Genomic DNA, 27,910 nt, shown 5'->3' with positions numbered 1-27,910 from the left:
AATTCAGCAGTCCTAGCAGTCGTTCAGGTAACAAGCACAAGACATGGGAATAGTTAACGCTGAAAGCGACGTAGCTTCTATGCCTTTCTTGCAACAGATCTGGATTGATTTACTTTCCCTTTGAATCTCCCATGCAGAAGGAAACAGCAGTAGCGGTCCTCTGCTCCCATCCAATTTTCCTTATCCTAGATTTTGTCCCCTGTGTGTTTCAGCAATAGTTCAACCGTTCGCTTTGAAATATAAGCATAACGAGCTATGGCCAACAGCTGGGGCGGTTGGACTTTATTCTTATTCTTGTAGGCATATTCTTGAGAGGCTTGTTTGTTTAAATAGGATTGTAGATATCTTTCAGCAACACTTAACTAATTTGGTCAAAAATTGTCCCTAAAAAGAGAAACAAACGTTTCTACCCTACTCTTTGTCAGCCTCAGTTTGTTTCAGAAAGTAGAGCACCCTCATAAATTATTTATTTATCAAAAAAAAAACTGCGTTTTAAGTTTTAATGTGTCATTATTAATTAATACAGAGTCCAGTTGTATTTCAATGTTTAATTTACTATCAATTTTCCTACCTCTATCAAAAATTACCCCTAGAACTGCAATGCTGCGTGATGAGTATGACTAAAAATTTAAAATCTTTAGCCACTAAATTAAGAGTAAATTTCAATCTCAGTGTAAACTAATGGTGGCAACATAGTGAAAGATAAGAACTGTCAACTGACCTGTTATAATTTTTTCACAGGAGTTTGCCTCGACAGAGCTGAAGAAAGAGCAGTTGTCGACATCCATGTTCCGAGGAGAAAGTTCTACCGGGTACTTCCGCCGGGCAGGAGCTGGTGATGGAGATGAAGAGCTGTATCACCAAAGGGTAATTTTTTTTTTTCTGGCACTGATACAACATTCTCTATATTCTTTTGTCAGTTGCGTTTCTTCAAATTATGATAGCAGATTAATTATTCGTCCTACTTTCATCGTCGTGTTTTGATTAATTTTTTTATCGGTGGTTGGCAAATAGTGACAGGTGATGGACAGTGATTACTAACTGACTAGTATAATGGCAACATCTCAATACATCAGTGTTTGCTGGTATCAATGTAAGAAAGAAAGAAACCAGTGTAAATCATAGTTCATCATAAATCAATTTTTGACTTCTCAAACAAAAATTTTCATTCCAAGAAATACTTGTACACAGTTGATCACCTTGGCATAATTACTGTTAGATAGAGGAGCTTTTTATTCTGTTTACATCAGAACCACTGTTTAATGATAACATATCAAATAATGTTGTTGCTAAAGCAGTCTAAATGAAAGAACTGATGAAGGAGTCCGTTTTGTTTTGAATGGCTAAGTAATATTGACCATAGAATCAAATTTCATGTTGTAGATGTTAATCTCTGTGTAGTGTGAGCAATGGGTCAGTTGCGCTGGTCACAGAATCGTGTTTTGATGCATGATTCTTGTAAATTAGCTGAAAATATTAAGATCCATCTAAACAGCAACTTTCTTCGTTCAATATAAACGGAGATATCGCCCTTTGAAAAGTCGGGTTTTTGACGTCATCCACCGTAATAGTCACACCCTTGGTTTCTTCCACCTTGCTTTCATCGGTCGGAGTGATGCACATTTCCACTGGTTATTCAATGTGAAATTCAGATGAAAGCAGATGGAAGAAACCAACAGTGTCCTTACCGCGGTGGATGACATCATAAACCCGACTTTTCAAAGGGCGATATCTCGGTTAATATTAAACGTAGGAAGTTGCTGTTTGGAGGAATCTTATTATTCCTAGCTAATCCGCAATAACCACGCTTCTAAACACGATGCTGTGACCTGCGCAGCTGACTCATTGCCTATACACACAATGGAACGAAGCCACTTTAGATCATTTTTGAAAGTAGATAATCTCCCCTTTATCCTGATCAGTATATTATCTTCGAAAATCCATTCTAGGGATCAGTGGTTTTAAATGTTCATAAATGTAAAACAAAAATAATTCTGATCAAAACACAAGGTCTCCAGAAATGCAATTATCATTGTATCATACAGGGAAGAAAATGTGAAACCTTGAATTGCCGTCATGTTATGGAAAGCAGAAAGGATTAGTAAAAACCTGATTTTTTCCAGCTCTAATAAGTTGCCAAAATGTCAATATGCTCAATGCAAGTGCAATCCTGTAAGTGAATTTCACAAGCGAAAGTGTGATTATGGAGCTAATTTTGTGAACAAACTCAAGAGTTAATAAGTGAATTTTGCAATTGCATTTATGATCTCACATAAAAGTTAAGTTTGTGTAAAACTACCTTACCAAGGCGTATGTGGAGCTGTTTGAATAATCGCTCACTAGATGGCGCAAGTCTACTTGCCGCCCGCCAGCGACTGCTTGCCCAAGTCTTGGGCTGGTTATCATGACCTCTCCGATCTTGGTAGCAGGAAATGCAGGAGGCTGCGCTGCACTAAGCATTGGCCCAATAAGGTCGAAATGCGTCTGCAGTTGCCTTCCTGAATGGTTGTCACCAGTGTTGCACCAAACAGCGTATCTTTTTGAGAGAAATTGTGTTCATATGAGCTTTTTCCCTCTGAATTGAGATCCTCAGCTTTATGCTGATTTTTAACGCACATTGGCTACAAAATTCCAACTTACTGTCTTACGACCCGTACGTCTACGGCAATCAGTTTGTGTTTGCACAAAAAAGTTGGTGTTCATGATTTTGCCTTCACCTCGATCTGCTCATGAGAATTTCCTAATCTCTCCATTATGTCGGGCATATTGATTTTTGTACAAAAAATCAACTAACTTTTTTTGTTTTGCATTCAATGAAATACTCTTTAGTTTTTTACTCTTCCCTCATTTATCAAGTCTTAAAGCTGCTCTGCAAAGTCAAGAAACTGTCTAGAAATGACCCCAGGAGCTTAACTTACTTGAAGAAAAGGTCTTGTTTCCTGAAAAGTACTTCCTACCCTCCTGCAGGGCTGATAAGCACTAAAATAGCTGTCGTTTCAGTCTGCATGTATTTTTTATCTTTCTTTGCAAAACTTCTAGAATACAATATTCAGAAGGCCTACAGAAAAGCCAATCCTTGGTTCTTAAGCAAGTTCAAAAAGAGCATTTTCTGCTACGTACAGATTTTGCTGGTGCAAAAGAGTGCGAAATGTTTTGTACACTAGCTGCATTATGAGTGGTCTGTGTTTTTTTGTTTTGAGTTATAAATGCTAATTTCTATTTTCCTTCTTTTGTTGCAGGCTCAAGCAGGAGACGACAAATGCTGCGTCATGTAAAAAACTTTTCCACCATACCTGTGTCTATCAAAGTGTCTTTATACTGTCAGTCCTATTTTGATTTAAACTTAAGAATTACTGATGTCTCAAGTACTACATAATTTTTATTTTTTGCACAGATTTTAGCTTTATTTCTTGTTAAGTGTTAAGCCCTTCTCAGATGATAGCCTTTCTATGAAAGGTTTTTTAGCGACCAATAGGTCACATTATCTCATTAAAACAAAGTAGTATCCATTTAAACCAACCTCTTTTTTTTTCTATCATCTCCATTAGTTCTCATCAGGGGCCAAAAAGCCATCTTTTGTGCTGAGACCAATAAATCCCATGTGATTAAGGTGTAAACAAAGGCTTCTTTCTTTAACATTGATGAGCTGCCCCTTAAAGTTTTAACCTTGTCATCAGTGTAATTCTTAGATACCTACAGAGAGAATATACTCTTAATACAATTTTTAATCTTTGGTCGTTGGTTGTTGAATTAACTTCTGTAACTATTAGAGAGAAATCATGAACATTAATTAATTGAATTTTACAAAGGAAACAATCTTCAAATGCCTGAGAGTACGGAGACCAATTTTTTCCTTTACATCGAAAAATGAAAAAAATGAATCCAAAAGCCTTAAAATTAGGTCATTGGTTATCTCGCTTGCCTTATGTCTTCAACGTCGAGAACCTGAGAAAATATTATTTTTTATTTCAGGAAATTTCATGAAAAAGAGTGGACTATATCCCTCTTACTCAATATTTTCTCCATGTTTTCAGTTTTCACAATTGCGAGAACAAAGATTTTGGACTATTATATCTAGGGGAAGAAAATGCAGAAATTTTGAAGTTAATTTTAAAATTCACAGCATACATTACTCCATATTTTATGTTTATTGATACATATTTATAAAAATAGTAGGGTAATTTTTGTCCTTATAATTGTAGAAAACTTGAAAACGTAAGAGGATTTTTCTTCTCAGAGTTGGTCAACCCCTCAGCCAAATTCAAAGTGCTGCAATTTCTGGGAAATTTCAGCTATTTTCATATTTTTACTGTGGGATAAAAATAATTACCAATCAAATACTTCAATTAAATAAAATATCGTCATATGATTTTGCATTCCCTGCGTCACATTTTCACCAGTGACTCTGAGCTATTTCAATTTCTCAGGCCTAAAACTATCAATGCTTGTATCTTCATTTATCTTGGCTCTCAAGTGAAGAAAAGAGAGGTTGGATAGGGCACTCTGTTGGCCATTTGCAGTACATTCATATCAATGGGGTGCCCCAATTGTTTACGTTCCTTGTGGGCATAAGTATTGTATAGGGACAGAGATGGCTTTTTTTAATGTCACGATTCTACGCCAAATTAACTTACCAAAAATATCTTTCCAAAAATCGAACGCATACCTATTACATTGACTTTGCATTGACCTAAAATTAGGTAGAGTCCACAGAGGAGAATCTCTATTTTTTCAATTAAGTTCCAATATTTGTTTCAATTTTCTTTCAATTTTCTTTGTTGTGTAACTCACGGACAGTCCATAATTGTATCAAATTCTGAAAGCCAAGATTAATTGAATTGGCTCATGAGAAAATATCTAATAAGCTCCTTCCCATTATCCCAGAGAGTGACTGTTTGGTTAGTGTATAATCGCCAGCACAAAGGAACGTGTCGCCGTTTCAGTATTCATACGAACATTTTATTTTTCCATAGGAGAATCATATCGTGAATTTTTCCGATAATTTAAATGTCTTTTCTCAAAAGTGGAAACGAAATTCACTAAATATTTCAGTCAGATTCATGCGACTATTCCCCTATATAAAAAAATGTCAGTAAGAAATACTGGAATAGCGTAATTAAGACACACACTCTTAAGCACTTTCATGATACTCATTTAAGCGCTGACTGTGTATTGTCGTATGTTCTTTTCTTTTATCCTTCTGTTCCAACTGTGGGAAGAGCAAGATGTGAAAACTCACAATCCTCTAAAATCCCCTTACATAATAATTATTATCTTGCAGACTTTATTTTATCCTACAATTGAAATTAATGTAGGTTTTTCAGTATTTTTAGCACGGGGAAAGCATTTGGCAATTGAAATTTTCTCATGGGCTGATTCTACATCAATGTACTTATGTAGTGATGCCATATTATGATTTCAGAGTCATTATTTGTCGTTTTAGAAGCATGAAGTTACTGAATGCTCGGAATTCCATTTTCTATTCAGAGCAAACCACTATATTTAAGTGATCTATTTTTTATTGGTATGAACAGATGAATCTAATTCTGCCAATCTTTGGCTGAATTTTTTCACAAGTCAGAAAATTAATGTAGACTTAAGTAATTTCAGATGTAACATCTTTCCTTTTTCTGTTTAAGTTACGTTTATGTTTCAATACTTATGCATCATGCCTTATTGTCAGCTTTTTTAAGAGTACACAGATGCCTCTTAGTGGTGTTTTCTGTAAATAATAATTTTGTATTTAACAGATTTAAAATCAAAATATATTTATTTATATAATTTTTTCACTGGATTTGATACTTTGTGTTGTCGATATCCATACTCATTCAAAAGTAACTTATTTTCCTTGTTTATTCAGGTTCAATTTTTTTCCAGTTCATTTCTCCAGTCATTTTTGTTTTGTATATACTTTAATAGGAAGTATTTTTCTGAGTAGTATGTGGGAGGCAAATGTTGCTATTCACGTTACATCAATACCCAACATAACCAATTGTGCGTTTTTTTTAATTACATCACTCTGTAGAAGTAAAAAAGAGTTAACAAGGCGGCAATATTTGTCCATGGCCTCATAGTCACTGTCCATGCGAGTGATTCTTTATTGTTACCCTCAATAATGAGCTTCTCGAACAAAAACTTAGCTTGCTTGGTTAATGCTCCTTGTAGGCCTGAAAAGAAAGTATTTTTAAAGCAAGTACAAATTAGTATATTTTAAAAGTACTAGTCGTAGCTAAGCATTCCTTGTCTCATGAAGTCTACAACCTGTAGAACGATGGATAACGTAAAACCTATGTACCTTATTTGTAATTTCTCAACATTTCTTCACATGCTTCATATTTTGGAAGGATTTATAAATTGATATTAAGGTGCGGCAGATTTCTAGCGTGCAAGCCTATGTCGAAGGCATCTCAATCCTATTCGCATTTTGCTAACGCCCTGAATTCTGTACCTTCTTGTCATGAATTTTCGCTAACTCCTCAAATCTGCTGTAGCATTGAATGGTCTTTCATAGACATTTCAAGCTACAGTGTTTAATTTTTCAATTTTAGAAAGAAAGTATTTGTGTAAATTTTGAAGAGTTGCAAATGAGGTACTCGGTTTTGGAGTTTAGCCATCTAGTAATCTTTATCGCTGCCTTATCAGTACTTTAAGTCCCTTAAGAACACATAATCAAGTAGCTCTAAGTTTTCTTTTTTTTTTGTATACTTTTAACAGGGGTGTCATGCAACATCCTACATTTTAGGCATGAAATAGCCTCAGTAATTTTAGCATTTTGATTCCTTAGTGTATGGACAATAGGCTGTTTACCGCTTTTAGTAATTTTTTTTTTTTTTTAAAAAAAAAAAAAAACAATGGAGGAAATTGTTTCTTATCATCTTTGGGTCAAAATATTGTTCTCGCCTCAACCTTTCATCTCTGATCATAACTGAAAGTTTGACTACGTTCGTCTTGAAAGTATATTTCTTTGTTGCAATATTTCACCTTGTTAGGGATTAAAGGGTATCTAAGACATGCCGTAAATAGACATTAACATTCAGATTAACCGAGCTCATACTTTAATTCCTGAAATCTTCAGCCGAGTTTTGACATTGTTGTGGCTAACTGGACAAAAAAAGGCATAGGAAATCTTCAACCTGAAATCTTTTGATCTAAATGAGGCACAATAAGAAAAAATGAAGAAGTTGAGGTTTTGGGTAGGACATCCATCACAAATTTTACATTGGTCAAGTTTCACATTATTTTCAATGCTTTACAGTGAAAAGTTTCTATTTACTTGACAAGTTTTAATATCCTCACTGATAATTGAATGCCTTGTTAGGAAAATCCTCAACCTGCATATGCATGCACATAAAAGTCAGAAAGAGAAAAAAATCCACCGAGTTGAATATCTCCATAGAATACTCCTCTGCAAAAAATCAATTAAAAAACCTGAGATTCTCATCATGGCACGCTCGTTTTCCTAAAACGTCAAGAGATATATTGCCAAAAATCCTTCACTCATTATGTTTTCCTAAAAACTGAAAGTGACTCAAATATGTCTGAATATTGACAATTTTATTCAGATCACTCAATCCTACTTTGCACTGTGTTCCAAAATTCATGGTTATAAAAACTTAATCTCTCAAGAAGGGTCTGTGATATGTAGATATGCACTGCCCTGCCAGGGAGGAGCTCGTAGTGTTGATGGAGAATCAGCTCAAAGGAAGGAATTCAGGAGGAGAGGAAGGAGTCAAGAATTGATCATGTTTACCAAAAATCTCCCCAATAGAAAAAAATTGTAGTTATTAAATTTGCTCCTCTAAAGAGATTTTATAGTCTGAAAACTCTTGAATAATTTTTCCGTGAATCCTTCTTTAAAACTCCTTACCCTAGATGATAGAATTTTACTTTGAGCAGGGGCTATTGAATCGTTTTTCCAATGTCTAAATGTTACTAGAGCATTTTATCTGTAAGTTTCCACTCTATTTTGAAATCCCAAAGATCAACTTTTTACTTACATGAACACACTTTGTACTTCCTCTCATTGACGGTTTATTCACAGCCTGAACAATTTTTTGATGAAAGCATTTAATATATAAATGAATAATGACATAAAAATAGTTTTTATTTTACCTCATCCTTTCACCCTCAGTGGCAAGCTGCCTGGAGAGGAGTTTATATCATAACAGCGGCAAAAGTAGAAAAACAGAAAAACACGAGTGTGATGAACCTTCGGAAAGGGTCTTAAGGCGAGTTTCCAAATTTTTTAAAGAGTGACAAAATGCAATTTAGGTCAAAATTATGGACTCTCAGTTTTAGATGCCAATCGATTTCCAAATATTCCAAGAAAATGCAGTCGAATTTAAAGTCATAATTTGGATTTTTATCGATTTTATAGGCGTCTCAGGTGAAGGCGGTCAAAACCAGCAACAAAGAGGGTTCCGTCTGAACCCAGCTCATTAGCTGTCATCAAGTGCTTGCAAGATAGAAAGGTTACGCATTTATTTTCAAACATGAGTATGAAGGTATTACTTCAGTTCGAAATACCATAGTAAAACCTTGAAATTAATGTTTCTTTAGGCAAATGATTCTGAATAAACCCTCTAATGCGAAAATAGAGGTATCTTAATTTTTTTAGAAATTAAAAAAAATATGCCGAGAGGGGTTTAATTTATTTTTGTGTTGTCGGACGGCGTCAAGTCGCACTTCAATACAAATGTTTTGAGTCCTGCATGAACATGGCGAATACAAGTATTAAGTTTCCTCACAAAACATTCAGCGTTGTTGAACTGTTTAGCACTTCATTTTGGGTTATTGCATCAAAGAATTTAGAGGAATGGTGTTGATTTGCTCTCCTTTAAAAACGTAAAATGTGGACCGAGATTTTTAGACACTGCACACGAGATAAGTGGTTTGGGAGTTTCACCGTAAGTAAGTCATATTCCTTAAAGACATTGAGTATAGTAATAATTTTAATTAAAATAAAATAAAGTTGTGTAAGTCATGTAGTGCCTCTTCTCAAGTTGATATTCACATTACTTGACGCTCGCAGGTGGTGTTGCCCGACAAATTGAAATTCCCTCCTTCAAGCATTTCCGGTTCCGGTTCATTGCCGTTCCGGTCCGTGACCTTAGAGAGGACGCGCATGACGTCACACGCAATTCGCCGCCATTACCTTTCCGTCTCTCCCTCAAGTGTATTTGTCCCCTCTTCTCATGCCGGTTAATCACTTAAAACTGTGAACTATTAGTGAAAAGTGCACTTTATTATTTATTTATCGAAGGTAAGAGATTTGCTACTTTTGCTTAATGTAATTTGGTACCATTTTGCGTCTAAGCAATATCCGAAGTCGCGTGACCATTTTTAGGGGTTAACAGGGGGAAGCCTAAATTTCTTTCGGCTCACCCCTTGTAATTTTGATCTTGTTATATATTCGTCACAATTAACCCCTAAAAATCTGTCTGGACCACCTATTTATCATTCCAATTTAATTTTTCACCGTTCACCTAATGAACCTACTCAGAGGCAACTCATGTTGTTGGGGCAACGTTGGTTCGCCCTTCAGCGAGAGATGTAGCTACACTAGTATACACCGACTGTAGTTTTGAACCTTTGCCCCTTCCTGTCTGAACTTTCATTCTTAGTGCCCACCATAATCTACTGATTATTAGAATTGTGTTGAACTTTTTTGCCGTTGAGGTTATTAGAATGACTTGTGTACCCTTGGCAGCGAAACTATCGTACATCAGCACTTACCTTCAAAGATGTATTGTTGATCCCACTCTCATTCCAGTCGCATCCATAATGCAGGCTTGAAATTCTGAGTAGTAACCCTCGAAAGTGCGATGCAGATTGTATCTTGTTTTATTATGGTTACTTCAGCACTTATCTACGGCACCCAATCACATGCCTTTTTTTAGGATTTTGAGGTTTACTGGTTAGTTTTGGGCATCTTTCTGCATCTGTAATTGAACACTCGGCAACTGGTTTAATGGTCCTTATGTACACGATGTTGCTCTTGTAATTCAGCACACCAATAGATCTTTGAAGGTTAAGTTAAGTGAGAAGCTCCCATCCCGAACTTAGATTACATTTGCCTAGTCGAAGGCAGTAGGACTCTATTTACCAGTTCGAGGGTTGATTATACTGCCAATGTTGTAACCACCGAGACCTGAATGTTAAGCAAGTTAATGGTTTTCTAAGACCTCTTTCCTGTAGGAACGGAGTAATCAGTTAAACTGCTAAGTGCAAATTTTTGCCGGGAGAGGCCCAACTTTCTTGCAGATTACAGCTGCGTTGTCAAAGTTAACTGTTCAGGGCTGTTTGGAAACAGAATTTCTCAACGTACGGCATTGTTAAACGTCATTCGAATTACCCGATGACGTGTGTGTTTACTTATGGAAGCCTAATTGGTTTCCCAAACCCTCAATGATCTCAGAAGGTCGATGGGACCGCTTGGGTCGGTTTGCTAGCAGAAAAACCAAATGGAATTGGACAAGTTAGACAAATTGCGATTTTCCCCGATACGGAGATGAAAATCGCGGAAATCATTATGATCATTCTTTCTCGCTGGCCAAACATGTATTTCCCGGAATATTGAGTTGCAAATCACGTAATTTGTCCCTTTTTTTTAAATGAAATTCTCACATCCTTAAGTGCGAAAATCGACCGCACAGCTATTCGAACACAGGTGTTTCGGCATGTCTCATCATGCGAAATTTAAGGACTATTCCACCTTTTCGCCTGTCTCAATCGACCGACGTGTATGAAGGCAGGTATTATGCCGTTAAATGCCGAAATCAAGCATGCAACTATTCGAATTCCAGTGTAGGTTCGTGGTTTCTCGCGAAAATGAAGGAAAATCTTAGCTTTCTGCTTGTTTCAAATTACTAACACGTTTGTAAGTAGTAGTTTACTACCACGTGTATATGAATATTATGCTAGCACCGTCATTGAAATCACGTCTTTTCCCCAGATACGCGTTTTCGTTTTTGTGATGTGCTCCTACATCTGAATTTTAGTGACATATTGATGGTAAAACTACCAGACCACATATCTCGTTTGCTGTGTTTAAAAATCTCCGCTCCCATTGTATTTCTTAAAAGGAGAACAAATCACTATGATATTTTGAAATTTTTATGGATTTTTTTTTCGCAGAGAGGAAAAAACACGGAAGTTTTGAAGAATTGACGTTGAGTGGTTTTCCATTTAAATAATGAAGTATGACGGAAAGTCTATAACGTCGCTAACCAAGATACGTGGTCTGGTAATTTCTCCGTCGATATGAGATTCTCTTCGAGATCAATTAGGGTTGTGCTGCGACTTTATCACACTTTCCACTGCCGTGGCTTTATTTTTTAAAACGTCCTGAAACAACAGACCTCTGTTCGCTCTGAAAAATAAATTTTAAACTGAAGCAACTTGACACCAATAGTTTCGCAGGAATTTACCTCTTATACAGCAGTTTTAGACTATCACCTTTGTCCAGAAACTCGGTGAAAAATTTGAAAGAACTGGAGAGCGGAAGTCGGTGAAAATATATCAAGGTGTAGCTTTCACCTTCCGGGGCTCAATTCTAAAGTTTATTATTCCTGAAAGACGTTGTCAGGACTTCAACACTGCCATGCTAAGAAAGAACGCCGTATGAACATTCAGGAGTTGCCAAATTGCCCCGGTTATAAAACGTTTATTTTTGTAGAAAACTATGCATTTTTTCCTTTGAAATTTTCAGACGTTATAGATAAAATTGCGAACAAAATTGTCTTGAAAAATTGAAGGAAAATATCCACATTTTTCCTAGTAAATTGGGTTTTTATTGAAGAGAATGTGGCAACGTCTGAAAGCTCATACGGCGTTCTTCCTCAGCACGACAGAACCCCAAGCCTAGTCTATCGTGGAGAATTAATTTTCTGGAGGCATGCAATGAAAAAACTGTCAATGACACTTGAAAAGGGTATCAGCCAATAGTGATCCAGGCCCTTAATTAATCGACAACAGTCTGAATGTCTCGAAGCTGTTCCTATTCCTATTCGCTGTGCTAAGGAAAAGCTCCGTATGAACTGAACAACAAATTTGGGCCAAATTTCCTGAAATAATAATTTTATGCTCGAGGAAAGTTATGCATATTTTTCTTTAAAATTTTCAGAACCTTGAAGTGAAATTGCAAACGAAATGTTCTATGAAATCAGAAGAAAAATATCCATTAGCTTACCAGAAAATTCGTATTTTATTAAAGGCAATTTGGTAACGCTGGGAAGCTGATACAGTGTTTTTCCGTAGCATAGCAGTAATTAGCAGTCTGGGCGCTGTTCTGTGATTGAGTTTAGCCTTGTTTTAGGTGCCAAAAGTTTCACCATTTTTTAAGCAATGCACAATGCCAGGCCCTAACAAAATCATTTTTTTCAATTTTTTTTGCTTGTTTGTTTTGACTCATCCCCTGTTGCATTTTTATACTTGGGAACTTTTTTTAATGAAAGTTTCTTTTCCTACGCAACAGACATTAACAGAAGTCATCTATCGGAGTGATAGCGCTTGTCATTTGTGATATCACTTGTTTGTGACTCGACAGTCTATACACACACACACACACACACCCTCACACACACACACACACACACACACACACACACACCCACCCTCCGTAACTCATTCGTAAAGGCGTAATTTGTGTCGTGGTTATAGTCTACTTGGTAGATCATGATTTTTTTGTATGAATGAAACTAATCGCAGCCAAACGCAATGTGAATAAAAATCTAGCCATTGGTGAAAAGAACTAGCAACTTGCGTGCCATTACGATAACAGCTCCCTCGAAAACACTTACCGATTCAAGTATTCGATTTTATTTTTATTGACGTTGCCGGCAAGTATTTGATATAGTAATATAACAGTGGGGTTTCCCTTGATCGGGCCCCATTATTGACATCTTGGATGAATTTTTACGTAGCCTGCACGTTACGTAAAGAATTCAGGAGCACAAGGTGCGTCGGGGTGTCTACAAGTTCGGAATTTCCGGAAAATCCGGAAATAGTACTGATTTTGAAAGCGCGGTCCGGAAGTACTGAAAATGTGCGGAAATTTCGCTCAAAGGTCCGGAATTTTTCATTTTTGTCGCAATATGAGAGAGAAATTCAATTTTTTGAATTTCGTCATAAATGGAGGTACTGAAAAAGTATCTGATTTTTCCGTTGAGGAGGTACTTAATTTCTCGGGGATTGTACTGAAAAAGCACCGTAAAAGTACTGATTTTGTGGCAGCTTGTATTAGTAGACACCCTGTGCGTAAAAATTCATCCAAGGTGTGAAGTAATGATATGCCCATGAAAATCAGCCGTTGGCTAATGGAACTTGCGTTGAAACGCGTAATACTGCGTTCTTATCGAAAAGTATTCTATTGACGCAGATCTCCAGTAAAAAAAACGGGAAATATCGCCGGTCCTCCCCCCTTCAAGTCTTTGTCAACCGTGCCATTATCAGCCAGAAAGAAAGTTTTTACGCAATATGTGATGAATAGGGAAAATCTCTTTAAAATTACATGAAGATAGGGTATCTATTTTCACATGTGAGTGGGCGAGAGTAACTTTTTAGCCAGGAACACCCCCCGTCGCTCAAAAGCACCTAAAGTTCGATAGTAGTACCTAATCATCCCCCCTCCCCCGGAGAAACCCACATGTACGAGACACTAAACGAGGAACGCTGAAAGTGTGCCGTTTCCGCAAAGTAATTACCCCTGATGAATAAGGGTTTTTTTCCCTCTGTGATGAATAAGGGGTTTTTTCCCTCTAGTGATGAATAAGTGACAAAACTACTCCCTCCCTTGGGATCGGGGGGGGGGAGGGGGTCGCCATCCCAAGAGGGAGGAGCCGGTGTCTATGTCGTGTCGAAGCAAATCGTCACGGGAGCCCCGTATGAAAACATTACCCATAATGCATCGCGAAAGGGCCGCGGCACGGAGAATGAAATATTTCTAATGTAATTGCTCGTAATAACTGGAAAAGGCTGCCTGCATTCCACCTATCATTTCCCCAGCAGCGCCGCCGCCAAGTTTTTCGTCATGAATATTGATCGCACCTCCCGCTCGCCGTGCGACGATTTGCATGTCCGGGACGGTGCGGTGGGTTTTCCGAGGGAACTATTTTGTAGTTCGTGCGGACACTCGAAATTGCATGTCGATAACTATTTTGTAGTTCGCGCGGACACTTTAAATTGCATGTCGATACTGTTTTATTTCGAGAGTGGGAGGAGGCGTGCCCTGTCCTTGTGATAACTTGAATTGGACAGCATTTCGTAATTGAGAATTTTAATTTCTGGCCCATCCGTAAAAACACTTCATTGCATGGGAAACTAATGGCACATACGTTGTTTCTGAACTGAGCCAGAAATTCCTAATTGCAGAATGTAGTCCTAATCTGAAGGAATCATTTATCTGTTGCCCTGCTTTTGTGATTACTTGAATCCGACTAAGTTCATTTCGTAATTTAGAATTTTAATTTCTGGCACATCCGTAAAAACACCTAGGTGCATAGGGAAATTAATGGTACATACGTTGTTTCTATACTGAGCCAAGAATTGTAGTTCCTAATTGCCAAGTGTAGTCTTAATCCAAAGGAATCATTTATCAGAAAGTGCGCTCAATATAACGAACATTTCTGCCGAGAAAAACGGAGCTCCTCGTTTAATGAGTGAATAGGATGCACAAATTCAAAAAGTGCTTAACTCTATAAAAAAATAATTAAAAGAAGTATTAAGATACTGGGGAAAAAATAGATTATATCCAGGGCCGGATTAAGGGGGTGGCCACATGGGCCGCGACCCATGGCGGCAAATGTTGCAATTTTTTTAAATGTAGCTATAAAGAAAAATTGGATTCAGAAAAAAAATTACGAACGAGAAAAGGTGACAAAATCTCTCATTTCCTGAGAGTATATCTCTAATTTTGTCGTCCATCTGTGATACAATAGACAGCACCTTTAATTAGTCGAGTTAAGACTAAGAGAGAAACCGAACACGGAATTTGGCCTGGAACGGCGCGGCGCAGAGAGCAATGATGACGAGAACGTAAGATGAAAAGGAGAAACCCTCGGCGCGGCGGTCGGTATGTAACACATTTTAGCGCCTACAAGACTGCATGAATACTTCACGCATTGCGCCAAAGACGATGCTGTCGCTGCGGTCAGCAGCGGGCAGCGTGAAACGCATAGCGCCTACAAGACTGCATGAATACTTCACGCATCGCGTCAAACACAGTGCGTGCAGCAGCGGTCGGCCCAAAACTCATAGCGCATGTAGGACTGTAGTAATACTTCACGCATTGCGCCAAACACAGTGCGATCAGCGCGGCGCGGCAGCGGAAGTTAAAATTATTTAACCACATTTATGTTTGTTTTTTCATAATTTTTTGGTTAATTTCTGATTAATGGAAGGCCTTGTCCATACAGAGATAGGTTTACGGAACTTAACTTTCGCGCCATGTTCCGTGAACCTTTGGTAGTAGTGTTGACAGGGCTTTCGCAAAAAATGTGACCAACACGAGTAAACGCGTGTCCGTAAATACTATTTTTCTTCACGAAATCAGAATTTCCTTTTTTCCCGAGTTGGGCGGTTTCCGAAGGAAATCATTCAATTAGGAGAGACATATCGTAATGTGATGGCTAATCCTCACCAGTCTACAAGCAAGACTCTGTTATGTGGCTTGCAGTTGTTGAGGCGCTTATAACAATTATCCTGGGAGATGCGTTGTGAAAGCTTCGCTGCGTCGCGCGTCGCCGGCACACGCGATAAGATAAACATTATTGTTGAAGAAGCTAGTGATAGCTATGAATTAAAATGGCTAATTTTGATAAGCGACTTTCTTGAAAAAGCTACAGGTTTTTATTCTTTCTTCCCCTTCTTGTTTTATCGCGCGCACAATCATGACTGCTGTACTTTCGGCTACCTTTCCCCCTTCCACCTTCTTTCAGTATTTAGTAGACACTGTTTAACGCACTTGAGCTTTTCATTTTTTCCGCGCGGAACCTCAGAACGTCCCCCCCCCCCCCCCCCGATTACCAGCAATTTCCGGTAATTTTCATCAATTCTCAGGAATAACCCATTGGTAGAGGGATCACAAAGTGCGTAAATTTTACTCTATCATGGAAATTTAGGAAATTTTACTTTCAAACTCTGAATTTTACTTTCAAGCTCTGAAACTCTAAAACTGTTTTTTTACGAAGGCCTGAAAAGTATGCGGTTCCCGATTCCCTGCGCGTTGATTCTTAGAAGTATTTGCCTGCAAGATCAGTCAGTCAATATTCAAGCCACTAATGAAATCTTATGGCAACGTCATTTTTGTCGCAATTCGAGTGAGAATTTCCAAGTTTCGAAATTTTTCGAATTTCATCAAATGGAGGCACCGAAAAAGTACTGATTCTTAGCCAGCCTGTTTTAGTAGACATCCTGCATCCTGAGCTATAATATCTACAAAATATTCCTCATCGCCCCGCATTCACCGAAAAAAAGTAAAGTTGATTTATTAACATTCTGTACGTAAAAAAAGTTTGCGAGAACTTATATAATGCTGAATACCTTCCACAGCAGTTAGTTTTACATCTTGGCATCGCTGAAGTAAGTGCCGTTGCGGGTAAATCAGCAATTTTTAAGTTCACGCACATTTTTTTTACATCCAAAATGTTAAATCAACTTCTCTTTTTTTTGGTGTTGTCTTAAAAGTTCGGAGATCTGCTTAATCAATCGGTATGAGAGGACACTGGAATAGAAAACACGTTGGATCTAGAGTCCAGACTCTTAAAAATATCGACAAGAAAAAATACTCTTGATTCAATCAGATTTAAGCTTAAATCAAGAACCAAGCCTCGTAATTTGAGTGGATTTCCTTTTGATTTAAGCTTAAATCTGATTGAATCAAGAATCCTTTTTCTTGTCAATGTTTTCAAGAGTCTGGACTCTAGATCCAATGTGTATTTTTTTTTTTTCTCTCTCTCTCTTTTTTTCCAGCTTAAAAGTTATGAAATTTCAATCATAAAGTTTCGTGGTCACCCTGTCAATCGGGGTGTTTTTCGAAGGCAGTTTGACAGCGCACCGGGTAATGAGGCGCCCAAGGGGCGGAACCGCCACCCTCCACCCCCCTCGCGGGGCAAACGCGTCCATTAACAACGAGTATCGCACCGAGGGGGAGGGGGCTGTTTTTCCGTCGCCTTGTTTTCTTTGCCCTCCCCTCCGGTTCACCTGCGGCGGGCTCCCCCCCGCTCCGAGGTTTCGAGTGATTGCCGATTCATTTTTTATTCATCGGATTTCCCGGCGTCGATGAGCGGTCGCGGCCCTGTTTGTTTTCGGTTGCCACGCGACCGCCGGCCGCGGCCGTCGTCAACACAAACTCGCGGTAATTTCGCCGCGCACACATGCCAGCTTGCGGAAAAGGCCCGCGGTCAGCGGTGGCGTGCCGTGCTTTTCGATGTATCGATTCGCCATGGATCGTATTCGATAGTTGTTCGATATATCGTTTGGTTCAAAACAAAAGACAGGGTGTCTACAAGTCCGGAAATAGTACTGGTTTTTTAAGGGCGGTCCGGAAGTACTGAAAAAGTGCGGAAATTCCGCCAAAAGGTCCGGAATTTTCGTCAAATAGAAGTACTTTATAGTATTTTCTGTTGGAGGAGGCACTGAATTTCTTGAGAATGTACTGAAAAAGTACTGTAAAAGTACTTATTTTTGACCAGCCTGTTTTAGTTAGTAGACACCCTGAAAAGACAGGATGTCCACAAGTCCGGAAATAGTACTGATTTTCTTAGGGCGGTCCGGAAGTACCGAAAAAGTGCGGAAACTTCTCAAGAAGGTCCGGAATTTTTTCCTTTTTTTGTCATTTTTGTCCCGATTTGAGCGGAATTCAAATTTTTGAAATTTTTCGAATTTCGTCAATTGAAGGTACTGAAAGAGTACTAAATTTTTCTTTTGAAGAGGTACTAAATTTCTTCTAATGGCTTATGCGGCAAGTTTCCTTAGCATGGCCAAGGTGTCTACAAGTCCGGAAAGTCCGGAAATAGTATTGATTTTTTTAAGGGCGGTCCGGAAGTACCGAAAAAAAGCGGAAACTTCACAAGAAGGTCCGGAATTTCTTCCATTTTTTGTCATTTTTGTCCCAATTTGAGCGAAATTCAAATTTTTGAAATTTTTCGAATTTTGTCAATTGAAGGCACTGAAAGAGAACTAAATTTTTCTTTTGAAGAGGTACTGACTTTCTTGGGTATGTACTGTAAAAGTACTGGTTTTGGCCAGTCTGTTCTAGTAGACACCCTGATCGATTGATCTGCCGTTAAAACCTATGGAAAAGAATCAATGGACGGGGTGTTCGCAATCGCAACGAACACCTTAATTATCGATTCTTTACCATGGTTTCAGGTTGGGAAATATCGATACTCGATCATTCGCGCCTTGCCACTGGAATTCGGGTCTGAGTGACAGGATTTTTTTTAATTGGATTGAGGATTCGTTTGGTCATGTTCGGCATGGATTTTATTCATTTCTGGAATGTTTGGGAATTTAATCGTAGATTCGGACGAGGATGAAACGATGTTTCGAACTTGCGGGAATCGCCGCTGAAGTCGCGGGGCAAGCAGGAAAAGTCAGGGGTTACACAAATTATCCCTTGAAATACCAGGAAAACAGAGAAATGTCAGTGACTTCCAGGAACAAGCCTGGAATGTTTTCCGCTCACTCGATGTTTCCGTATATCGTGGGTTTTCATGCGTGTCCGGTCAAAAATTTCGGAAATTCATAAATCGTAGTTTCCCGTACGAAGAAACGTAACTCCACTCCACGGTTGCCATTTTGACTTTCCAATCTAATTTTTTGCTCACTGGAGAAAAAAAAAAAACACACTCACACATTGGATCTAGAGTCTAGACTCTTAAAATCATCGACAAGAAAAAGTACTCTTGATTCATTCGGATTTTTGCTTAAATCAAGAACCAAGCCTCTTAATTTTAGCTGATTTCGTTTTGATCTAAGCAAAAATCAGATTGATTCAAGAGTATTTTTCTTGTCAATGTTTTCAAGAGTCTGGACTCGAGATCCAATGTGTTTTTTTTTCCAGTGCGCGCAATTTACGCACTTATTCATTTTTTGCCGATTTTTTTCTTTATTGGATTTCTTTATTTCTTATTTTTAGGAGATCTGAAGAAAAATCAGCGAATTTAGATCTTTTAGACAATTTAGTTGGCAATTCAGTCGGCAATTTAATCTAAAATACCTGAAAACTTTAAGAAAAATATCGGTTAGTTTTTTCAAAACTAAACATTGTCCCAGGGAAAATTACCTCAGTGACGTGGCGTGCTTTGCGATGTATCGATTGTTATGTCATTTAAACCTATGGTAAAGAATCGATCATTAAGGTGTCCGCTGTGAACACCCTGTCCATCGATCCTTTTCCGTAGGTTTAAATGACATAACAATCGATATATCGCAAAGCACGCTACGCCGTAAGCAACATCCGAATGCTCTTACGGCGTTCTTCCGCACTACGGCAGAATGGCACCCTAGCGCCAGGTACACTTGTAAGCATCGTAAGCCCCTCGAAAGTCAGCAGTTTTACGACAGTCGGATACGAGACGCGTAGTTAATAAAATGGAAATTCCGTAACACTTTTCCGTTCCGTTCTTGGATCGACTCGTCTCGTAGATTTTCACCCTCCTCGTTATTTTAGCGGCTACATTTTTGTCTGAAGTCGATGACCGTCTTACACTAACCACCATCCCCTTCCCCCTTCCATCAAGAGCAGGGTGGCAAGTTCTTCTATTGTCAGGGAATTTTGCCCAACCTTGAAAATTCAGAGAATTTTCCTGCAGAACCTTAAACAGGATGGCTATTACCATCAGTAGAAACCGGAAAATATCAGGAAATTCAATGCCATCAGGATATTCAGATTGCATCAAGCATTGTTCAAACATTTGATTTCATTAATTAAATATGTTTGCTTGTAAAATAAAGCGAGTGTCAATTTATACGAGCAAGCAATCAAGAACTTTCATTTAAATTATCAAAAAAATCCCAAAATGAAATTTCAAGTCTTGGTAGATGCCCTGTTGAAAATCTCTCTGCAATTTGAAACATTCTGTTTCAAGAGACTTCGCGCCAGATTTTTTTGTGAAAAGCGTAATCATCCAAAGAGTAATCATGCCCATAAAAACATCCAAAAACCACGTAAAAGTCAAGAAATTTTATGTGCGAAACCCATTGAAAGTCGCGTAAAAGTTTGGGAATTTTGAAATTCTAGCTAACTTGCCATCCTGAAGTATTAAATGAATACTTTTTCGACTATTCAAGCATAAGTTTGTGAAAATTCTTTTAACCAACTGTTTTGATAGTTAGAAAGAAGCCTGGAATCGTTCGAAGTGACTTCAGGAGACCTTTTGTCGTCTAGAGAGAGCATAATAATTGTAGTGAGAAATGCACTGTCGGTACGAATTCTAGAGCATGTCGCCAGGATTTAGATTTATACAGACACTTCACTGTGAGTGGATGGCAAGTACTTCATTAAATCGACTTTTGGAAATCGCCACGAAGATAAGAGAAGAGGGTAAGATAAAGCGGAACTCAAGAGGATGTAGGTGTAGACAATTGCCGTCCGAAACCTTAACGCCTCAATTTCAAATCCTAATTATTTTGTGCTTAAACTTTTCGTCCTAAAAAAATTGACGATCATTCTTTCTTTACACTCTGTAAACGGCCGTGACATACTACTGATGAAGTAAAGAATTGACTTAAGTTAAGTGTAGCATTTTATGACGCAAGGCTTGCTTATCTAACCGTGTTTTCAGAAGTGACTGTTCGACTTTTCAGTATTCAGACTTCATCGGGCGGAAAATAGTATTAATCCCGTACAATCATTTTCACGTATGGAAAAAGGCTTTCATTACGGGAGTCTTCAAAAGATTTTGTCTCCAGCTGGCTGATTTCTGAAATTGAATGACAGAAGACGTAAGGAGTATGGAGCGATCCCGTTGCTTGAAATGGGTGGTTCTTTTAGACTAAGGGGGTAAATGATGGACTAACTACAGGGTTTCTCGTGGGGTGCCGTCAGTTAGTCTATACGTCTATGTCCGTTGCAACCATTCGCTTCCACCAATAAGATCTCTCCATATCCTTTTGTTTTCTTTGTCTATAGCTTTGTCCATCGCTTTCAACAATCAGCCTGCAGTCGAGAGTCAATGGTCAGTTCTAAATGAACGAATAAGAACCTTTCCGTTTTACGCATTTGCCCGCCACGTCCATATTCTACCAAAAATTGAAAAAAAAAAATGAATTATTTGATGCCTCAAATTTTCAGAATTGGAGCACACCTGTTACTTCGACACATTCCCGCGGGTCGATTCTTGAATCGTCCTCAAATGAACCCGATCGATAAATCCCCACGTTGGCAATGCTATTTATCTATCGATAGCGATCCGAAAATCGATCCTCTGTTCACTGACCGCTATTATACCAATGCGTGGACAGGCACCTGTCATCAGTACAATTACCGACGCGTGTACCGAATTGATGACATTTTTGACAACCGGATGTTGCCAAATTTCCCATCTAAACTCTAGAAAATCTGTCCGGTCGGTGGCACCGTGCCCACGACGGAATCCGTCGCGTTTATTTACTTAACGGATGCTCGGAAATACAAACAAAACACGCGAGGGAGTCGCCGAAGCAAGATTGATACCGGCCTGATGGATTAATTTCCTTTCGACCTGCGCGAGTCCCTCTCCTGGGATTTCATATCCCTTGCCGTGGCGAGGCCTGAAAAATCGTCGAAGCTGTGGTAAAGAATCGATTACTAAGGTGTTCGTTGCCAGCGGCGTGCCGTGCTTTGCGATATATCGATGGATCTGTCATTTAAATCAATGGAAAAGGATCGATTATCAAGGTGTTCGCAACGAGCACCTTAATAATCGATTCTTTACTACAGCTTCAAATGGAGAAATATCGATAATCGATCATTCACGCGACTGTTCGTTGCGAACACCCTGTTGATCGATCATTTTTCATAGGTTTAAATGGTAGATCGATCGATATCGCAAAGCTCGCTACGCTAGTGATCCCTCGCCATGGCTCCAGGCGAGTGCAGCAAAAGAGAACTTTTATGTATACTTTCGCTTTCGACAAATCGGTGATTAGAAAACAAGTGCGTTCCCTCGTGGACTTGCCCAACTGTTTTATTTGCGGGAGTAAACTTGAGTATCGGCAAGGCGTACGTTCGGAACGTAAAAAACAGGGGATTGTGGGTAGTATTTATTTAAGGCATTATAAGGGAATGAATTAGATGAAGAAAGAAAATAATATGAATGGACGGAGCCTAATGAAATTCTGGGATTTCTCGTGTGGATTTTATTTTTCTGCGGGTCTGAGAAACCGGGAATTGCCCAGGGAATTTTGTCAGTTCGGGGAAAGTCAAGGAGTTTTATGAGAAAGACTGGAAATATCAACATTTTTGAACTTGAATTCTGGGAAACACAGCGCTGCGTACACAATCAATCTTGAGTTTCAGTCTGATTCAGGGTTCAGTGCTGTGAGTGACTCATGCGAAGTGAGCAAAGGAATAATTTCCACGAGGCATTTATTGCGATTTTAGTTAAATACACTGGAAAAAGACACATTGGATCTAGAGTCCAGACTCTTAAAAACATCGACAAGAAAAAGTACTCTTGATTCCATCGGATTTTTGCCTAAATCGAAAGGTAATCCGCTCAAATTAAGAGGTTTGGTTCTTGATTTAAGCAAAAATCTGACTGAATCTAGAGTATTTTTTCTTGTCAATGTTTTCAAGAGTCTGGACTCAAGGTAGATCCAATGTTTTTTTTTTCCAGTGCATGAGAAACAGTTTAAGGGAATAGATTCACATGTTTCTGTTTTTGCAGTTAATTTAATGCCACAATTTTAAACGTGCAAATTCTTGGTGCCGGAAATCAAGAAATTAGTTCCCCTTAGTTCAATAGATATCCTGATATTGTGTCCTGGTGCGAAATTAGATCGCAGAATTCCTTGACTGTTATTTATCATCCCTTATTACACTGGTCAACATTTTCTCCCTCTTTTTTTCTAATTTGCCGTATACATTTCTTGGAGGGTATAGATTCGATCGACTTGAATCTATAGATAAATAAGGACGTGAACCGATCGAAGATCAATCGATCGAATCACGGCGATCGGGTCCCGTCAGCGTGAAACGGATAGCGCCTACAAGAATGCATGAATACTTCACGCATTGCGTCAAACACAGTGTGTTCAGCAGCGGTCGGCGTGAAAATCATAGTACCTACAAGACTGTCGGAATAATTCACGCATTGCGCCAAACACGGTGCGGTCTGCGCGGCGCGGCAGAAGTTAAAATCATTAAACCACATTTATATTTGTTCTTTCATAATTTTTTCGTTCATTTCTTATGAATGGAAGGCCTTGTCCTCAAAGAGATAGGTTTACGAAACTTAAATTTCGCGCAAAGTTCCGTGAACTTTTGCTATTAGTGTTGACAGGGCTTTCCCAAAAAATGTGTCCTACGCGAGTAAACGCGTCTTATGCACCCCTCCCCCGTTGGCACGTTCACTTGAAGGTTTTTATTGATGTTTCAAAACGAATGGGCGGCAAGTAAGTAAATCCAGCCCTGTGCATGACGGAGAAAAAGCAAGGTCATTTTCGGATTCAGCAGCTAATCACTGGTAAAAAAAACCTCTTGGACCAATGCCGCGGTGCATTGACTTAAGGGTGCAGTTTCTTGTCGCCGGATTTAAGAGTCTTGAACTCTTGTTTCAAGTGGATTTTGTATTGAAACAAGAGTCCAGACTCTTAAATCCGGCGACAAGAAACTGCACTCTTGAACCAAGAGGTTTTTTTTTTACCAGTGAAAAGTACACACGACACTATGTATTGCATGGGATTCCAATCCTTAATTTTCGAACATTCCGAGTGCTGTGGAAGCTTCCGATGTTCCCAGTGCTAGTCGATCGACTTCGCGTATCAATGCGATGCCGCGAACGCGCAACAGCGATGCACATCATGCAGACTTTACTCAAGGGTTCAACGCGAAAATGACGAATTTCACGCGAACTCCGGCAACGTCGCCGTACAATGTACGCGGTACTTGCATTATTGAGAGCGGCAAATGACGGCCCGCGCTCGCCAGCGCACAAAACGTCGTGGATTTTTAGAATAAGATGTTTTATTCAAGACCATCCCGGGCCAAAACCACGTATCTCCATGAAGACCCTGGCGGCACTTGCGCGGTTTTCCCGGTCGGTGACCCGCCCGCCCGGGCAGACGGAGACTCGGGTGACCGGACAAACAGACCGTCGTCGAATGCATAATAGTCGCCATTGAGTGTTTGATGGGGCGATTAGAACCCCCCGCGCCCCCTTCTCGAAGCTCGAACGGGGGTGGGAGGGACCCCCACGCTAGCGGAAGGAGGATCTCGTTTTGACGAATTTTAGGGTCATCGGAATCTTTGCTCTCTTCATCGAGTCGTCCTTGGAATAATTTCCGTAGGTTTATTGTTGGCTAATAGGGAGTTGAAATCGAAAAGAGAGCTAGGACCAGAGACGAGAGACCCTCCACTGGCTTCTTGGTGACAGGGGGAACTTTTACTTTGGGGGATTCTATATACTTCCTCATGGAAAATTGGACCGCGTTTATTAACAGAAAAGAACCAAGCTACATCAGCTATTGCCAATTTTAATTGGACAATTTAATTTTTTACGAGAAAATGTTGCGACCCTTTAAAAATGTTAAAGAATTTGCTTCGTACTGTGGAGAAAATCCACTGAAATTTGCACGAAAATCCGCACGACTGTTTTCATGGAAAAAATTAAATTAGCCAATTCAATTTGGCAATAGCTGATGTGGCTTGGTTCCTTTCTGTTTAACGCAGTCCAATTATAGGAGAGCATCAGTCATCACCCTTTTTTCGGCCGTTTACCTACTTTCTAGGTAGATGATGAGTTTCCGGTGACATAATGAGACAACTTTGTTTCCCCTACTTCGGTATGTTTGCGAAACGTTTCTGAATCGTTGCGATGGAGATACATATTTGTATTTGAATGGCTAAAACATTGCAGAGGCTGAAGAATAATGATGCGTGGTCCTAATTTTGCGGTCTACTTAGCGTCGCGCCAGCCAGGGAAAGGAACGCAGTCAAGTCATCTTCGCAGTGCGACGCGCCTTCAATTCGGCAAGCGGCAACATGCGTACACTCGTGGTCGAATAGTTATCTCGTCGCGCCTGCTGAGAATTTATTCCAATACGGATCGTTGAACGCGAAAAAAACGTATTTGTCTCCGATTGCAACATTGCACATGTGTACACATGTTTTATTTTGAATTAGAACTTTAATTAAAACCTCTCACGGATTTTATGAAAATTTTCGGGAATGATTTTAAGTGATATTTCAAAAAATATCGCGATATTTTCGTTTGTTATGTTTTCTGTTCATCAAATAAAAAAAATGAACGCGGTTATTGTTTCTGAAAGCAATTAAGTTACATTTTTTTACTTTAAATGAGGTAAAAACAGGGCAGACAGAATACTAATGACGCGTAGTCCTAATTTTGCGGTGAATTTAGCGTCGCGCCAGCCAGGGAAAGGAACGCAGTCGAGTCATCTTCGCAGTGTGATGCGCCTTCAATCCTGCAAGCGGCAACATGCCTACACCCGTGGTCGAATAGTTATCTCATTACGCCTGCCGTGAAGGAATTCAATTAGCGACCACTGCACGCGAAATATTAGCGTATTTATCTCCGATTGCAACGTCTTACATCTTCACTCATGTTCTATTTCTAATCAGGATTTTCTATCAAACCTCTTGCAGATTTTCTGAAAATTTTCCGGAATGATTGCAAATGAAATCACAGAAAATTTCGATATGATATTTTTGTTTCTTTCTGTTTTTTAAAAAAGAAAAAATAAATGAAACGCGATTCGTGTTCCTGAAACCAATTAAATTACACATGCTTACTTAACTTTGGTAAAAGGTGGGTGGTTCTTTTTCTTTTTTCGCCGAAAAAAGTTAAAACTTGTCTAAATTTTTGAATCGTCGTGAAAGGGTTGCAGAAAGTTCTTCGCCCTCACTTTTTTGGAGGCAGCCCTAGCATTTTTAAAATTGCTTTTAAATCGGTGTCCACAGAAGTCTTGCGCGCCTCAGTGTTTTCCTTCGTATAAGACAGCACGTTACACAGTTTCCCTCTCTGAAAGGTATGCGCTTTGCAGGACCATGCTGCGTCTGCCTTCAAATTTTTCTCCCTTTCATGGTGCTATCACATTTTTTTACCTCCTTTCAGGCGCCTTCACATTTGCTCCGCGATCTCTCTGCGACCGGCCCATCGAGCTTTTCTTGCACCCCTGGACCGGTCACCAATCGCCACCGTCCCAAATTTTCAAAAACAGCGTTATGTAACGCAGCGAAACCTTTAACGGAGGCTCAAAGACCTCTCCCAGCGTTACTTATTTTATGCACGGCTCCAAGGTAACGACATTGCGCAGATTTCTATGTCAAGGTTGAGGTTAAGCGCTCCTCCCTCCCCCACCAGCGTGTTCATCTCGTTTTCCGACTCATCCCATGTGTATCGAAGACTTTCGGCGGAAGTTTCCCAGGTCTTACGATACTCGAGGCGAGGGGGTTGGAGATGGGGGGGGGATGTAGCCCGCCCCTCGGACGAGTATGCCGGCGATTTCCCGGAGAGGTAAACCTCGCGAAGGGCCCGTACTCTCGTCCCGGTGGCGGAGAAGCGCAATAAAAGTGTATCGGCAAATAAATTAAACAAATTTACTCACAATAATCCATTTTGACGACCTATTTGCGTGTCGGTTCGACGTTTCCCCCTTTGGTGCATACGGGTCCGGGAAGTTGTGTACGGTCGGTCGCCATGGCGACCCGCGCCCTTGCCCGGTGTCCGCGGGAACGATGCCAAATTTTGACCGAAAACAGATGGATTTCGTAAAAAAAACTTGTAAATTTTCTGTCTAATTTTTGAAAAAAATTTTTCGTAATCCAATCGAGCCCATTAAACAAATCATAAGAAAGAATGTTTAAATTTTCTGGGAAACAAAGTAAAGGAATAATGCTAGGTCCACACCATTTCGCGGGGGAAACGAAGCCTAGAAGTTCCGAAAACTATAATTAGAGTCGAAAATAATTTTTTTAACCCTAAAAGCTTAAAAATATTACAAAAAATTATTTTTAACCCTAATTATAATTTTTGGAACTTCTTGGCTTTCCCCACGAAATGGTGTGGACTCAGCACCATTTTTCCACCTCGTTACATACCATTTGGCCTACATTTTGCAATTTGGAACTATAAATTCTGGCCCTCTTTAAACACAACGTATGTGCCATTAGTTTCCCTATACACATAAGTGTTTTTTCAGATGAGCCAAAATTTATAGTTCCGAATTGCTAAATGCAGTCCATTTTGGCCACCTCTTAGTGTTTTTTTCTCTCTTTTCTGGGATTAAAAATATTACATCATTAGAAACTTGGCAACGTTTTAATGCTTTCGCGGTGTTCTTCCTTAGTTGGGGTTTTCGCAGGGAACCCGAAGGCTGCGCGCCCTTCGCTGTTGCCGAATCTCTCGATGTTTAATTATCGCGCGGGCTGGAGGTGTCGGTTTTCGGTGCGAATCGGGCGGGGGGCCCCGAGGGGGAAGATAAATAAAACGGGCGCCCTTTCTTAGCGCCACCGGCCGCGGTTCGGGGCGTAGTGAGCGGCGGACGGCGCGCGGGCCGGCTCATAAAATATTTAACCCTCGCGGTGTGAGCGGCCCTGTTTTTTCTCCGTTTTCCCGTCGGGTTTCGGAAGTGTGAATTCGGCCCGGTCTTGAGTGACTTCCTTGTTTATGCGCCCCGGTGATGGATTGAAGTGTTGTGGGAACCCAACGTCGTCGCCGTTGTCCGACAGCGGGGGCAGTGCGCC

General features: G+C 39.6%; 2 protein-coding genes across 3 annotated transcripts in view; both read left to right on the top strand.

Annotated features, from left to right (window-relative positions):
• LOC109040924 (lamin-C) overlaps positions 1-5,789 on the top strand; it is a gene marked incomplete at its 5' end in the record, with an annotated part of 34,940 nt that extends 29,151 nt beyond the window's left edge. The window contains 2 exon segments of the mRNA XM_019057049.2: positions 742-867; positions 3,240-5,789. Coding sequence (XP_018912594.2) covers positions 742-867; positions 3,240-3,275 — 162 coding nt within the window. The 3' untranslated portion in view covers positions 3,276-5,789.
• A 3,322-nt stretch (positions 5,790-9,111) lies between these two features.
• Positions 9,112-27,910, top strand: part of HnRNP-K (Heterogeneous nuclear ribonucleoprotein K) — a 71,799-nt gene continuing 53,000 nt past the window's right edge. For both annotated transcript variants that reach the window (XM_072303470.1, XM_019057057.2), the window contains exon 1: positions 9,112-9,262. The gene's annotated coding sequence lies outside the window, so the exon portion shown is untranslated. The remainder of the gene's footprint in view (positions 9,263-27,910) is intronic.

The sequence above is a fragment of the Bemisia tabaci genome, chromosome 8 (assembly GCF_918797505.1).
Source record: "Bemisia tabaci chromosome 8, PGI_BMITA_v3".
Classification (NCBI taxonomy): Eukaryota; Metazoa; Arthropoda; class Insecta; order Hemiptera; family Aleyrodidae; genus Bemisia; species Bemisia tabaci.
This window is presented reverse-complemented; position numbering and strand designations above follow the sequence as displayed.